Consider the following 17,504-nt stretch of genomic DNA (forward strand, 5'->3'; position numbering starts at 1 on the left):
AATGAAGAGCTTAGACATGGGGATTGTGTGCATAGGCTGTACCACTTCATACCCACTAAAACGGCTATACTAAAAAAGACAGATAACAGCAAGTGTGGATGTAGAGAAATTGGAACCCTCGTAACTGCTGATGGGAATAGAAAATGGCATAACAACTTTGGAAAATAGTTTGTCAGTTCCTCAATGGTTAAATCTAGAATTGGTATGTAATCAGCAATTCTACTTCTAGGTATATATCCAAGAGAAATGAAAATATACATTCACACAAAAACTTGAATGCAAATGTCCATAGCAGTATTATTTGTAATAACACAAAAGTGAATACAACCCAACTGTTGATCAACCAATAAACAAATAAACAAAATGTGGTATATCCATATAAGGGAATATTATTTGGCCATAAAAAGGAATGGAGTACTGATATACACTATAACATGAATGTGCCTTGAAAATACTATGCTAAGTAAAAGAAGTCAGACACAAAAGGCCACATATTTTATGATTCCATTTATATGGAATATCTCAAATAGGCAAATCCTTAAAGACAGGAAGTGATTGTGTAGGGCTTGGAGGCAGGGAGAGTGGATAGAGAGGTTGGAAATGACTGCTAAACATAGAGAGTTTCTTTGGAGGATAATGAAAAGGTTCTAAATTTGATTATGGTGATAAATGTACAATTGTGAATATACTAAAAGCCATTGAATTGTACACTTTGAGTGAATTGCATGTTATGTGATCTATATCTCAGTGAAGCTGTTTAAAAAAGATGTATCAAACTTTTGGGGTTTAAATTCAAGCTTCAGCACTGGGACCTTGAGAAAGTCACCCTTAACCCCTCCCAGCCTCACTTACCTTTGTGCCACGTAGTGATAATGGCACTAGATTTAGAAGGTGGCTCTGAGGATTCTTGGCACATGGTAAGCAGTTAGTAACTGTTAATTATTTTTATCCTCTCATATGAATAATTCATGTATCCATGTATTTGAATGATGATTTGAAAGAATATTTACACACATATACAAAATAATGTATGAAAAGGACTACAATTCTAGGAGCCATGAAGCACCATTCTGTATTAGGGAAGCCATCTCAGTGACTTTCCATGTTGGCAATGCCCTTCTTAGTATAGAATCCATAGACTAGGAATTTTAGTGACTTTTGTTGGCAAAGGTCCCAGGATTGACCGAAAGTAAGTCTAATAGCTAATATAGATACTAAGATATTGCCACAAATACATGGAGCCTTGGACCCTTCCATGAAAACAATACCTAAAAAAGAGCACAGTATGTTACTACCAAAAAGGCCAGGAAGGAGAAGGGGGCTGGTGGAATTCTAAACATTAAAATTCTAAATTTACTTACAAATGATTTTCTGGGCCACCAAAAATACCCTTTCATAGATAGTAGTCCCCAGCCAAAGATATCCTTGCTTGAGGAACTGTTCTAAAGGTTTCTTGCTTTAGGTGGGGGAGGAATGCATTCCAGACTTGCTTATGAAACTATCTGAATAATAAACACACCTAAAATGTCAGAGCTAAAAAGTAAACAGCTCTGTGCCTGGGGCTGTCACAGGGCCCAAAATAAGTTTAATATCTTCTGCCTCTCTTCCCATGTTTACCTTCTCTGGGGATCTGTGTTTGTGGATTAATCAAGGACCAGGGCTCCACGCACAGTAGGTGGTCAATAGAAATTTGTCAGCAATGAATGTCTGAATGGATCAATCAATAAGTCAGTGGATGAATATCTGCTTGCTAGTTGTAGATGCTTTCTCCTTTTGGCACAATTATTTGAGATAGAACGAGGAGAGTGAGAAAACCAATTTTGCAAAATGTCATTGAGGCCATTTTGTTTGTTTGTTTGTTTGTTTTGAGGCCATTTTGAATTTAAGTATAAATGCTAGAATCCAGTGATTTTCTTTAATGGATTATGGAATATTCTATGTTGGTGTGTATGATTGAATTAACAGCTGCTTCCTTTAATTTGTTTTAGTACATTTTCTGTGCACATTTCAATCTGTCCTCCATCCTTTATGCTTTTTTCTGCTTCCTAGGAATGTGCACATTATTTCCTCGAGGTCAAAGACAAAGATATCAAGCATGCCTTGGCTGGGCTTTTTGTTGAAATTCTCGTCCCAGTTGCTGCTGTGAGTTACGTTTTTAAGAACTTCTTCAAATTGGATTAGAGAATCACCAATTTCATTAATTTGACATCAACATGTGTCTCTATTTTTTTAGGCTGTTAAAAATGAAGTAAATGTTCCCTGCCTTAGAAACTTTGTTGAAAGCCTATATGACACCACACTGGAACTTTCTTCTCGAAAGAAGCATTCATTGGTTAGTAACTCTGAGAAAATCCAAAACACAAAACTATAGAGGATAAAATCCTTAGGCTGAAATCTATTTGAGAGTCATAAGGGTCCCTCAAATGGGAGGATTACCTGCAGCTCTTGCCCAAAAAAGGAAGTGTTTCAAAATTTGGAGCTTGCACTTAACGTTGACCATAACTGGATCACGATAATATAAGGGGATTAGACCATGTCATCTCAGGTGACCCTTCTCATCCTAAGATTCTGTTCTTTATTTTCAAGACTGGTTAACTTGATTTTTGTTTTGAGTATTTTTTCCAATCTGAAAGTCAAAGTTTATAATAATAGTTCATCTTTTCGATCCCCAGAAGTCTTCACTGGTTCATTCCTATCCTTATGTTCTAAATCAAAATGGAAGCAGGCAGCAAAGGGAGTTGAGAGAGAGACAAGTCTTTTAAATTGTCACAACCTTTTGCCCTCAGTGGTAAATAAGGCTCTGGTTTATTAATTGACATGACATATGAGCTATTCTTGTGATAGTATAGAGGAAGCAGGTTACTTAGCTGGCACAGTTTATGCCAGTCTTCAAAATATGAGCATAGCCACCATTATTTGAGCTATTATTGAGAGTTGCTTTGCTGGCAGTGGTGACAAATATGCTTATTTTCTACTTCTATGGTCAGTCATTGTGACTAACCACTAGAATTTTTTTTTTTAGATGACTGGCTAGAATTATAGTTACACTCAATGGTAGCATAGTTCAAAGTCAGTTTAAAACCAAGTGAATAAAAAAAATTAAGTTAGTGGATTGTTAAGCACTGAATCTCATTGTGGCAATAATCTTTTGCTAATTCAGCTTAATGGATGAGCCAGTTTTATTTTTGTTTGAATCTTCACTAGCCCTAATTTTTTAGGTACCATAAAGGTATATGCTATCTGGTTCTGTAGAATGGCAGTGGATTCTGCATATATATTTTTTGGGTGGCCACTCATCAGCTTTTCTATCTTCTCCAGTTACTGTGGGAAATCAGCCCAGTTAGGCAGGAAAAGCACAGTAGCACCTCTGTTTATTCACTCGTAAGCAAATTCCTCCTGTGGTTAAATTTGTCTTGGTGGAGTTTACCAATGCAATAACATTCTTTTAGGAATCTTTCTTAATTACAGGAAGATTGCATGCAAAAGAAAATATATACACCTACCTCTAAAACAAGGACAAGCTAGTAGATGTTTATGAGCAAAAACCCCAATAACATCTTTAAAATTAGTATGCCTTCCTACTTTCTTTCTTTCTGAGAGTGATCTTAAGATAATGAGTTTGTTTTTAAAATTCATAAGTGAAGATTCTAAATCAGTGAATCAGGTTTCCACTTATTATACATGAAACTTATTATACACTTTATAATTCTAGATAATTCCACCCCCATCATCATCAGAAAGCATTTGCGAAATGCCTACCTCTGCATGGCCCCCACTGAGCCTTGTGTTATAAAGCGTCCTGTTTATTTTGGCCTACAGAGGGAGATGGATAGGTAGCAGTTCCAGAGAGCATGTGTTACCTGGTTTGTTGAAATATAAATAATCTTGTGACCTCATCTTCTTTCTCCTCAGGCCCTGTACCCACTGGTGACCTGTCTTCTTTGTGTCAGTCAAAAGCAGCTGTTCCTGAACAGGTGGCATATTTTCCTCAACAACTGCTTATCCAACCTTAAAGTTAGTATTTGTCAGTTCAAAAAAGTCTTTTATAAACTAAATATGTGTCTGAGACTGACATATGTGCTTCTGAGAGTGATTCATGATGTTTACAGGGTAATTATCTGATACTCCTTGAGATAATGAAAAAAATATTGAGTTCTCCTTATTAAATATAGTCAATTTTATGTTATGTTATTTATTTATTGAGAGAGAGTGAGAGAGTTTGGGGTGAGGGAGGGGCACAGGGAGAGAGGGAGAGAGTTTGGGATGAGGGAGGGGCAAAGGGAGAGAGGGAGAGAGAATCTCAAGCAGACTCCCTACTGAGCACAGAGCCCAACGTGGGACTTGATCCTGTGACGCTGAGATCATGAGCTAAGCCGAAATGAAGAGTCAGACACTTAACCAACTGAACTATCCAAGCACCCCCAAATATAGTCAGTCTTAGAAGATGACTAGGGATTGGAGAAATCACTCCAAATTTGGGAAATCTTTCCTAATTAGGATCACTTTAAGGGTAAAATTAAATACCCTTGTATATGTATTAATTGTCACATTGTATCTAAATGATTTTTTTTAAAGGTGGGGGGAGACCCACTTCATTGGCAGAACCAAGTGAATTGATTTCAGAAGCTCACCTGTACTTCCTGCATCCTTCCTCTGCCCCCCACCCCCATCTAGGAAAATATTTGAGGGAAGAAGTTCCTTTCTGTGGGAGGATTGACCCCAATCACAGAGAATACTTATTTCCTGTCAGTGTTCTTTGTAATTATTTGAAGGTATTCTCTTCAAGCCACATGACAGTCCATCATCCCTAGGCATCCATTGAACAAGCACTGTGGAGATAGACAGCACAGGTGCTGAGTCATGAGACAGATGAAGTAATCTTTCCTAAAACTGAGGAACCTACTGTTAAAACTACCATAATGATTAGCTTTAAAATTGGTTTTATAACTTGTAAGTGGTAAACATATTTTAAGTTTTAGTGACCTATTGATAAAAGACAACTAAATGAATCAACCCTAATGTAAGTGCAAACAGTGTACATTTTCCAGTTGTTTCCAGTTGTGTCTTGATGTTCTTCTATGAGTTTGATATTTACTACTTTAGAATCTTTGAAATATACATAATTATCCAATCCTGCATGTGCTTATACATGTTGCCTTATCTTTTCTGTTCTAAGACACTTTAATTTAGTGAGTGGTTAAGATTAATTATATTATTTTGGCATTTACCGTAATTATATAGTAATCTGCATTAGAGCTGTTTTAAGCACTGATTGTGAAATCCAAGATTAGAATCATTGATTTTCTTCAAATTGGCAATGAAATATAATAGCAATGGATATAGAATTAAGCTTTTATGTATTCTGAAAAACAAAAAGCTTTTTAGAGTTATCAATGATTATATAATAGCCAGTCTCAGAGATTTTACTTAGGGATTTATGCATACATCTCTAACACACAGCTTAATGTCATTTTGTTGTTTGGCCCACTTTTAACTTACTCAGTTATTAGTTCTAGTTGAAAATATTTTTGTTCATTTACATTTCACACAGGTAGAAGTGGTCATTTTGCCCAAAACAAAGGAGAGAATTAATTAAGAATGTTTACAGTGCATTGTCCTGTATATATTGTGCTCAGTATGTTTATGATGAATTTTAGTTAGAATTAAAATAATACTTTGCATGACGATTTATTGTTGTGGCCAAAAAAACAAATTTTTTTTTTGTTTAAAGTATGAGCTTTTGAAACATAGTGGCATGATCTTACTTTGGAATATTATTGCTTCAAAGTTAAAATATTGGTTCTTTAATCAAAACCCACCAAAAAGACTTAATAACAGAGTTATAAATGGCCCAGTGAGAAGTGGGGCTACAAGCTGATAGTATATCACTATGCAAACATTCAGCATTAGGATTTCTACAAGAATGGCCATGGTGAGATCAGAAAGAGTATATAGAGTTGATAGTAGAGGCTGAACCAAATTCCAGAATTCCATTGAAGTCACCCAGTAGGTATGAAGTGCCCACTGCATAAGGTGCTAGGGAAGGTGCTGGAAGTGGGACATATAGGGGAAGTTAACTATATTAAAACTAGCTATAGAATAGAGTCTCTGTCCTTGAGGAGTTTAGCATTTCATTGGGGGATATGTAACAAAATTTCAAAATGTATGCTAGAGAGAGTGAGGGATATAAAAGTTGAAAGTAGAGTGATACCTGTGCCATTTATGGAAGTTAGAGACCCCATGAAGCATGAAAGAAATAGTTATGAGGCCAAGTTAAGTCAATGATATTTTACTTTATGGGTAATGAATTGTTGGAATTCACCACCCCAAGGCTAAAAGATATAAAAAGATCCTTGATGAGTTACAAGTGGAATAAAATGGTATTACATATATTTAGAACTAAATCCAGTAGCAGTTAAGTGAGGCCATTTTAGGGGTGTCTGGGTGGCTAAGTCGGTTAAGTTTCCAACTCTTGATTTCTGCTAGGGTTGTGGGATTGAGCCCTGCCTCCTCAGGCTTCATACTCAGCAGGGAGTCTTCTTGCAATTCTCTCTTTCCCTCTCCCTCTACCCTGACCCTCCTTGCACTCTCTCTCTTTCTTTCTCTCCAAAATAAGTGAATAAATCTTTTTTTTTTAAATGAGACTATTTTAAAATGTCATCAATAAACCTTCCAAACCTCCTTATGAATAGTCTGTGAGGAAAAACTGACATGGCTTCAAAAGTGTACTTTGTCTTGAATAGTGTCAGTATTTTATGGGAGTTAGAGCCAACTGTAAAATTTCATAAAGACCAGCAGACCAACTCTTCCCCCTGTTACCCTTTTCCCTTCCAGCAACCTTATCCTCCTTGTCTCCCACTCCCCTACACATGCTTAAGTATAATGAACCTAGTGTTTGAACTCTACATGTTGAGCTTGGTAGCCATGTTTGATGTGTTCTACAAAGGTGAGTCATCAAGGCGGCAGCATGACATATAACAGAATAGAAGTGTGTGTGAAAGTGAAAAATCTGCTGCTTTCAAAGTAAACCTCTCAGGTCAATGCTCATTTACTGTCAGTGCCCTAGTTTATCTTCAGAGTCAATCTGTAGGAGGCAGGCTGCTTTGGTAACACAAACTTGCAGTCTTTATCTACACTTAATTAAGTGATCGACCATATATTAGCAATATAATCTTGTAAAGTGATGGGGGAGAATTTATGGCAACTTCTTAACTACAACACTGATATCTTTCAAGAACTCTTGCTTTGTGGTAACCAGTATTTTTTTCTTCTATATATTTTATGTCAGAATCTGAACATATTGAGCAATTAAGAATTGACACATTCCTTTTACATCTGCATAATATACCTGATTCCAAAAAAAGAAAATGTTTTAAAACTTGATTTAATAGTATTCATTTATTTGTTAATCTCCATTTATTAATAGTTCTATTAATATGTAGTATATATTAAGCATTCATAATAACTATGTGCTAGTTTCTCATCCTTCAAAATGGATATAATTGGAACAATTTTTAACTTTTTAAATTTTATAATAGTGAATATAATATACCAGAGATCCAGATTATAAAAAAACAAAACAAAGCCATAAAGGAAAACTTAAAGTTAAAAAATGTGTTTACTATATATTAATAACAACAATAGTTCTCAGTAATTGAAGATCTGTTATGAGCCAAACCAATAGCAGGAGTTTACATATCTTGTCATGGATCATCATGACAATGTCATAAGCTCCATTGAACTCTCTTCATGCTTTCTCATGGATATTATTTATGCTTTGTTAAATATTTTGCCCCAATAGCAATACTTTATCTGAAGGCTAGGCAATACAGAATTAAAAATGATTCTCCTTTTATCTCAGTCACTTCTTGTACTAGGACTCGAATGCATTTATTTATCCAGTCAGTCAGTTGGTCAACAATTTCTTACAAGAAGTGTTTACCAGTAACTCTCCTAGGTGCTGGGAGTACGTGATGAATAAGACAGTAGCACTCTCCAACCTCTTAGACCTTGTAACTTAGTGGTGGAGACAGACAATAAGCAAGTAAGTGAATAGTTAAGAAGAAAAATTCAGATAGTGATAACTGCTGTAAATAAAATGAAGTAGGCTATGTTAACAGAGAATGATACATTCAGGAGGAGCAGGGAAGAGAGGGTGCAAAGAAGGTCTTTTGATTTCCATTAAGAATATCAAAAATGGTGTGGTTGCCATAAATATATTTGTTGAAGCTTGTCTTTAGCACATAATATATATTTGCGTGTAATAATCACAATAAAGTTTAAGTAGTACTTTTTTTTAAGACTTTTCATATAATAGTAAGATAATTAATGATATTTTTATCTCAGTAGAGATTGAGTAATATATTAAGGATTCCACAGTCATTGTTTGGTAGAATGCACTAAAATGTATGGCACCATTTATTTTAAAACAACTACTCTTCTCTTTGTAAGTATCAAAATCAAATGACATAGTATTGGCTGTTTTAAGTAATTTTCTAGAAGCAATTGTTCTGCTTTGCTATTAACCTCATTTCTATAAACTTAAGAAAATCTCTTTTCATCTGTTTCAGATCTGTCCAAGACATATTTCAAAGTGGGATTTATAAATTCTAAAAGCGCACATGAACCAGGTTTAAAAATTAGGAATCAGCTGACAAGGCCCTTACTTTCCATGAGTGCCTTATTTATTCAGACATTGAAGAGAAAATAATATGTATAAATTGTTGGTCTAGTGGCATTAGAAGTTATCCTGAACCTAATGTTCCTTGCACATATGTTCCTTGGGTAATATGGTCTAGTTGATGTGGAAGAGAGACCTAGAAGGTATTTGAGTATAACAAGATGAAAAGATGACTAAAATTGTTTAGCAATCTCTGTCAATAGAGCTTTACCTTAACATGTACCAGAATCTCCAAAGAAGCCTGTTTCAAATGCAACTTCACAAAACTTACCTCCAGAGGTTCTGATTTCAAATGTCCAAGTGCAATTAAGGAATCTGCATGTTCATAAGAAACCCATGTGACTTAGTGCAAATGGTCAGCTAGTGGACCTTGGAAAACATTGGTTTTTTCAGTGACCATGTCACCAGCCAAGCTGCCAATGAATTCAATTCTCCCTACTTCTTACTGAATTGCTTTAACTGAATCAAAAGCATAAATTAATTAATTAATTAATTAATTAAATTTAAAGAAGGTGGGCATGGTTTTGGCTAGCTGATATGTCACGTGAAAGTGTTGGTGACCAGCACTGAGAAGAGAGGAAGGGGTACAAGGAAGACTCATTCTGAAGCCTACTAGTTTCTTGAACACTTTTATCGGGGTAACCTCGCAGCCACAATATATTAATATATTATTGTTAATTAATTAACAGACAAGCAGATTACAACGGGAGAAGAGTCCTTCAATCTTGAAGTAGAGATTTTTGGCAAAAATCAATGGTTTAAGACATATGCTAAAGTGTTTACATCCTGAGAATCTGTATCAAACCCTATGGTGTTAGCTGCTATTGGAATACAAAGCCATTGAGGAAGAGATCCTGTTTTCCGGTAGAGTAAAATCTAGTAGGCACCAGTAGCATATTGGAGTGGCATCCATATAATATTAAACTGCAGTAGAAAAACTAATGCTTCAAAGACACTGGAATCAGATTGTCTAGGTTCAAATTATGGCAATGCCACTCATTAGCATTTCTGTGCCTTGATTTCTTCATCTGCATAGTAAGAACACTGACAGTTATCCACTTCAGAGGTTGTTGTGAGAATTAAAATGAGTTAGTATGTGTACATCACTGATAACAATGCCTGATAGAGTAAGCACCATGTTATATATGCATTCCAGTTTCTAAAAAATAGGACTTAGTCTAGAAGTCATTTCCTTATCCCCACTGTCATTTACTACCCTAATGGCTTTCAGCAAGTCATTTTGCCCCCCACAATGATGAATTCCCTCAACTGATGTCATGGAATGTGAAAGCACTTTTGAAAAAATATCAAGACGCCATTACGAGTGTAAGATGTTTAGTAATACCATTATACCATGTAGACTAACTTTAGCTACATAACCATAGTTGCCTTTTTTAATTGAAGTATATTTGATGTACAGCATTATGTCAGTTTCAGGTGTACAACATAATGATTCAGCATTTGTATATGTTGCAAAATGATCACCACATTAAATCTAGACATCTGTCACCATACAAATTTACAAAATTTTTTTCTTGTGATAAGAACTTTTCTTACTTTCTTAGCACCTTTCAAATTTGTAATACAAAGTTACTGACTATAGTCCCCATTACATCCCCATGACATATTTATTTTATAAGGAAGTTTGTACCTCTTGATTCCTTTCAACCATTTTACCCACCCCCACCCCTTGCCCCTCTGGCAACTACAGCCTCTTCTCTATCTATGAGTTTTATTTTGTTAGTTCACTTGTTTTATTTTTTAGATTCCAGATATAAGTGAATTCATATGGTGTTTGTCTTTCTCTGTCTCACTGACTTCACTTAGCTAATGTCCTCAAGGCTCATCCATGTTATTGCAAATGGCAAATATTCTTTCTTTGTATGGCTAAGTAATGCTTCACACTTTAATCCATTTATCTTTATCCATTTGTCCATTGATGGACACTTAGGCTGTTTCCATATATTGACTATTCCAAATAATGCTGCAAAGAACAGAGATGCATATATCTTTTTGAATTAGTGTTTTTTTTTTCAGATAAATACCCACAAGGAATTGCTGTATCACATGGTAGTTCTATTTTTAATATCTTGAGGAACTTTCATACTGTTTTCCATAATAACGACATCAGTTTACATTCCAACCAACATACAAAGATTCCTTTCTTCCACATCCTCGTCAACACTTGTTATTTCTTGTCCTTTTGATAATAGCCATTTTGACAGGTGTGAGGTGATATCATAATGTGATTTTGATTTGCAGTTCCCTGATGATGAGTGATGTTGGGCATCTCTTCATTTATCTGTTAACCATCTGTATATCTTCTTTAGAGATTTATCTGTTCAGATCTTCTGCCCATTTTTTAATTTGATCATTTGTATTTTGTTATTGAGCTGTGTGAGTTCTTTATATATTTTGGATATTAACCCCTTATCAGATATATGATTTGGAAATATCTTCTCCCATTCAGCAGGTTACCTTTTCATTTTGTTGAAGGTTTCCTTTGTTGTGCAGATGCTTTTTAGTTTGATGTTGTTCCATTTGTTTATTTTTGGTTTTGTTGCCATTGCATTTGGAGTCAGATCCAAAAAAAAATACCACCAAAATCAATGTCAAGGGCTTACTGCCTGTATTTTCTTCTAGGAGTTTTATGGTTTCTTATCTTACATTTAAGTCGTTAATTTTTAAAAATATTTTATTTTTTTGACAGAGAGAGAGCGAGAGAGCACATGCACATAAGCAGGGAGGAGCGGGAGAGGGAAAAGCAGGCTCCCCACTGAGTAGGGAGCCTGACACTGGGCTCATGATCTGAGCCAAAGGCAGATGCTTAACCAACTGAGCCACCCAAGTGCCCCTAAGTCCTTTTTAAATCTATTTTGAGTTAATTTTGTGTACAGTGTAAAAAATGGTCCAATTTCATTCTTTTGCATGTGGCTGTCCAGTTTTCCCAGCACCATTTATGGAAAAGACTGTTTTCTTCATTTTCTGTTTTGTTCTCTTTTGTTGTAAGTTAATTGACCATGTGTGCTTGCATTTATTTCTATTCCCCTCTATTCCCTCTATTCCACTGATCTGTGTGTCAGATTTTATGTCAGTACTATACTGTTTTGATTATTGTGTTTTTTAACATAGTTTGAAGTCAGGGACTGTAATGCCTCCAGCTTTGTTCTTACTCAATATTGTTTTCACTACTTGGGATTTTTTGTGGTATTATGCAAATTTTAGGATTGTTCTATTTCTGTGAAAGTGCCATTGGAATTTTGATAGAGATTGCACTGAACCTGTAGATTACTTTGGGTAATTTGGAAATTTTTACAATAATAATTCTTTTAATTTATGAGCATTGAATATCTTTCCATTTATTTGTGTCTTCTTTAATTTCCTTCATCTATGTCTTATGGTTTTTAATGTACACATCTTTCACCTCCTTATGTAAATTTATTCCTAGGTGTCTTATTCTTTGTGATGAAATTGTGAATAGGATTTTTTTCTTTATTTCTCTTTCTGTTAGTTTGTGGTTAGTATATAAACACGGAACAGGTTTTTGTATATTGATCTTGTACCATGCAATTTTACTGCATTTGTTTATTCTAAGTTTTTTGGTAGAGTCTTTGGGGTTTTCTGTGTATTAATTGATGTTCTTTATAGATAATGGAAGTTTTACATTTTTCTTCCAATTTTTATGACTTGAATTTATTTTTCCTGCCTAATTGTTCTGGATAGGACTTCAATACTATGTTGAATAAAAGTGGTGAGGGGCTGGGTTGCTCAGTGGTTGAGCGTCTGCCTTTGGCTCAGATTGTGATCCCAGGGTCCTGGGATCAAGTCCTGCATTGGGCTCCCTATAGGGAGCCTGCTTCTCCCTCTGCCTGTGTCTCTGCCTCTCTCTTTATGTCTCTCATGAATAAATTAATAAAATCTTTTTTTAAAAAAAGTGGTGAGAGTGGGCATCCTTGTCCTGTTCCTGATCTTGAGAAAGCTTTCAGTTTCTTACCATAGAGTATCATATTCAGTGGGCTTGTGATATATGGCCTCTTATTATTTTGAGGTATATTCCCTTTATACTCAATTTGTTGTGAGTTTTTATCGTAAATGGATGTTGAATTTGTCAAATGCTTTTCTCCATCTACTGAGAAGTCGTATGAGTTTTATCCCTCATTTTGTTAATGTGGTTTATCATGTCAATTGATTCGCAAATGTTGAACCATCTTTCCATCCCTGGAATAAATCCTACTTGATCATGGTGTATAAACCTTTTAATGTGCTGTTGAATTCGGTTTGCTAATATTTTGTTGAGGATTTTTGCATCTATCTTAACCAGGCATATTGGCATGTAATTTTCTCTTTTGTGTGTGTGTCCTTATCTGGTTTTGGTATCAAGGTAATGTTGGCCTCATAAAATGAGTTTGAGAGTATTCCCTTCTCTTCAATTTTTTGGAAGAGTTTGAGAAGGATTGGTATTAAATCTTTGAAAGTTTGGTAGAATTCACTCATGAAGCCATCTGGTCCTGGACTTCTGTTTGTTGGGAGTTTTTGATTACTGATGCAACTTCCTTACTAGTAATTGGTCTATTCAGATTTTTCTATTTATGATTCAGTTTTGGAAGATGATATGTTTCTAGGAATTAATTTATTTCTTCTATATTTTCTAATTGATTGGCATATAATTGTTCGTAATAGTCCTTTAAGATCCTTTGTTGTTTTTTTTGTATCAGTTGCAGTTTCTCCTATTTCCTGATTCTATTTATTTGAGTCCTCTCTTTTTTTCTTAGTCTAGCCAAAAGCTCATCAATTTTATTTATCTTTTCAAAGAGCCAGCTGTTAGTTTTATTGATCTTCTCTATTGTCTTTTTAGTCTCTATTTCATTATTTCCTTCCTTCTGATAACTTTGGGCTTTAACTGTTCTTTTTCTAGTTACTTTAGATTTAAAGTTAGATTGTTTATTTAATATTTTTCTTGTTACTTGAGATAGGCCTATATCATTATAATCTTTCCTCTTAGAACTGTTTTTGCTGTATATGGTATTTCCAATTTCATGTATCTCAAAGTATTTTTAAAATTTCCCCTTTGATTTCTTCTTTGACCCCATTGGTTATTCAGTAGTATATTGTTTAATCTCCCCCTATTTGTGATTTTTCTAATTTTCTATTGTAATTAGTTTCTAGTTGCATACTACTATGGTTGATAAAGATGCTTGATATGACATCAATCATCTTAATATTATTGAGACTTCTTTTGTGGCCTAATATGTGATCTGTCCTGGCAAATGTTGCATGTGCACTTGAGTAGAATCGTGTTTTCTACTGGAGAGAATGTTCTGTATATCTCTATTAAGTCCATCTAGTCTAATGTGCCATTTAAAGTCTAATATGAGATTTAAAGCCAATATTTCCTTATTGATTTTCTGTCTGGATTATCTATCCATTGATATAAGTGAAGCATTAAAGTTCCTTACTGTTACTGTGTTTTTGTCAATTTCTCCCTTTAGGTTTGTCAATATTTGCTTTATATATTTAGATGCTCCTACGTTGGGTGCGTAAATATTTACAATTGTTATATTTTCTTGTTGAATTGACCACTTTGTCATTATGTAATGCCCTTCTCTCTCTTTGTTTTCAAATCTGTTTTGTCTGATATAAGTATAGCTACCCCAGCTCCCTTTTGGTTTTCTTTTGCATGTAATATCTTTTTCTATTCATCAATTTCAGTCTGCATGTGTCCTATAGCTAAAGTAAATCTTTTGTAGGCAGCATATCGATGAGTCTTGTCTTTTATCCATTCAGCAACTTTGTGTCTTCTGATGGAGCACTTAGTCCATTTACATCTAAAGTAGTTGTTACAGTTATGTACTTATTTTCATTTAGTTAATTTTTTTTTGTTTTTTAGTTTCTCCCTGTTCCCTTTTTTCTTGCTTTCTTGTGATTTGATCACTTTCTCTGATGTTATGCTTAGATTCCTTTCTCATTATCTTTTGTGTATTTATTATAAGTTTTTGCTTTGTGGTCACCATGAAGCTCACATCTAACAGCCTATATATTTAACAGTCTATTTTAAGTTGATAGCAAGTTAAGCTTAAACACATTCTAAAACTATGCATTTTTATGTTTTTGATATCACATTTTACATCTCTCTGGTTTTTGTATCCCTTAACTAATGAATATATAGTTACTTTTTACTATGTCTTTTAACAATCATACTAACTTTATAATTAGTCTACCTCCTTTACTATATATTTGCCTTTACCAGTGATATTTTTACTATCATCTGTTTTCTTATTACTAATTAGTGCCCTTTGTTTTTTAACATTCTTTTTAGGACCAGTTAGTGGTGATGAACTCTTTTAGCTTTTGCTAAAAATAAATCTTTATCACTTTTTTAATTGTAAATGAGAATCTTGTTAAATAGAATGTTCTTGATTGGAAGTTTTTTTTCCCTTTCAGCACTTTAAGTATATCATGCCGTTCTCTCTTGGCCTGCACAGTTTCTGTTGAGAAATCTGCTGATAACCTTATGTTCATTGTGCATTGACCCAATGTCCCGTGTTCATAACATGTTATTTTTCTCACACAGCTTTTAAGATTCTCTCTTTGTCTTTAACTTTGACATTTTAGTTATAACGTGCCTTGGTGTGGGTCTTTTTGAGTTCATTTTGTTTAGAACCTTCTGGGTTTCCTGGATTTAGATACCTGTTTCATTCCCCAGATTAGGGAATTTTTTAGCGATTATTTATTTGAATAAGTCTCCTGCCCCTTTCTCTCTCTCTTCCTTCTGGAAGCCCTATAATCAGAATATTATTCTGCTTGATGTTGTCTCAGAGGTCTCTTAAGCAATGCTTTTTTTTTTTTTTAATTATTTTTTTTTCTTTTTGCTTTTCTGGTTGGGTGAGTTCTATTTCCCTATCTCCCAGATCACTAATTCTTTCTTCTGCTTCATCTAGTCTGCTGTTAAACCTTTCTAGTGTATTTTTCAGTTAAGTTATTATATTCTTCAGCTCTGTAACTTCTCTTTTTGTATGTTCTTATAATTTCTATCTCGTTGCTAAAAACATTCTGTGTACTTCCATTCTTTTCCTGAGTTTAGTGAACTTCTTTATGACCATTACTTTAATTCCTTATCAGACAAATTTTTTATCTCCATTTCATTAAAGTTTTTTTCCTGGGATTTTATCTTATTCTTTTGTTTGGAACATATTCCTGTGTTTCCTCATTTTGCTTGACACTCTATGTTTGTTTCTATGTGTTAGACAAAACAGCTCTCTCTCCCACTCTTAAAAGGATAGCCTTATATAGGCAATGAATCTTATTGTTTAACATTGCCCTAGCTCTTGATTGTATCTGGAACTGTCTCTGGTTGTTTAAGCCTCATTAAGCCCAGAAATGCAACTCTCCAGGTTACCAGAGTCTGACATTCAAGGGCATCCTCTGTGTGGGTTCTGTATGCCTGCTGGCTTTGGTAGATCGAGGAGGGCAGGGACAAGGTTATGCAGACAACACAAGGGGTGCAAGGCCACGGCAGTGGCATGGAAGATGGAGGTTATCACTGGTCAGTTAGAGTGAGAGTACAAAAATAGTACTTCCTAGTGCTGGCACCAGCAAGGTAGAAAGTGAATGTAAAACTGTCACCCACTAGTGCCTCCATCCCTGCACAGAGTCCTAACAGGTTTTTGCTCCTCTAGCAGATGCCTTAATATTAGCAAATTTATCTTCTTCCCATATGGTCTAGGCTCTTCTCAAACTGCTGCTCTTGTACTGGGTCCCAGGGAGAGTGAATCTGCATATGAGCTTTTAAGGCTGTCTCTCTTTCCCTACAGCCTTATGACTCTCCTGGATGTAAGTTCTGTTGGTTTTCAAAGCCACACATTTTGGGGGCTCATTTTTATGGTGCAGACCCTAAGGGATAGAGTGGCTAATGTGGGACAAAATGTCCATGCTCTTCAAGGAGAAATTCCAATTTGTGAGTCCCCTCCCCATGGTGGGTCACCACTCTGGGGGTGGGGTTTTTGTCAAGACTGTCTACCTATCTTCATGTGGCCTTTTTATCCTTTGTTGTAAAGTAGCTGTTCAGCTAGTACTCAAATTCTTTCCAGAGGAAATTATTCCATATATACCTATGGATTTATTGTGTACTTACTTAGAAAGAGGTGAATTCAGGATCATTCTATGTCACTTTTCTGAACTGCCTCCTTGTATAGGTTCTATATAAAGACATCTTATGCATCAAGTTGTTCAGCTACTACGCACAGTCTGTTTTCTTTTAATTGATATTTACTAATAACCTGCTGTTTGGCAGTCATTGAGGACACAAAAATGAACAAACCAGAATTCTGGAGTTCACAGTCTGCTAAGAAATATACAAGTAAGGGGATAGAATAGCATTCTGGAAGCAGGAAGCAGAGGCACTTGGCAATCTCTCTGAGATGAAGAAATAGTGATTATAATAGTATAGGATTTAATAGAGGAGATGACACCTAACTGAATCTTGCCAGGGAGTATAAATTTTCCAATTAGACATTTGAGGCATTTAGGAGATTGCAGAAGGAATATAATGGCATGCCATGCACCAAGCCCAAAGTGGAGGCAGGAGGTAGTAATGGGGGAGCCAGATTGCCAAAGGCCCCTCATGTACCACATCATGGAATTTGGACATTGTCCAGGAGATGATTAGAAGCCACTTAAGGATTTTAAATGTGGGGAAGTAAACAGTTATGTTCGCAATTTAAGAATGGAAAAGAGGCAAGAAAATCATTTGAGGAGGCAATCGTAGCAACCAGTAATATCACCTTGAAACGCCAAAAATCAAGTACTAGAACAGGATCCAAAGGTA

The 17,504-nt window shown here is 35.2% G+C and overlaps 1 protein-coding gene across 11 annotated transcripts in view; it reads left to right on the forward strand.

Moving 5' to 3' along the window:
* FRY (FRY microtubule binding protein) overlaps window positions 1-17,504 on the forward strand; it is a 434,668-nt gene that overhangs the window by 269,246 nt on the left and 147,918 nt on the right. For all 11 annotated transcript variants that reach the window (XM_041766014.1, XM_041766015.1, XM_041766017.1 and 8 more), the window contains 3 exons: window positions 2,050-2,142; window positions 2,234-2,332; window positions 3,913-4,014. In XM_041766014.1, the coding sequence (XP_041621948.1) occupies window positions 2,050-2,142; window positions 2,234-2,332; window positions 3,913-4,014 (294 nt within the window). The remainder of the gene's footprint in view (window positions 1-2,049; window positions 2,143-2,233; window positions 2,333-3,912; window positions 4,015-17,504) is intronic.

This window comes from Vulpes lagopus, chromosome 8, assembly GCF_018345385.1.
Source record: "Vulpes lagopus strain Blue_001 chromosome 8, ASM1834538v1, whole genome shotgun sequence".
Classification (NCBI taxonomy): Eukaryota; Metazoa; Chordata; class Mammalia; order Carnivora; family Canidae; genus Vulpes; species Vulpes lagopus.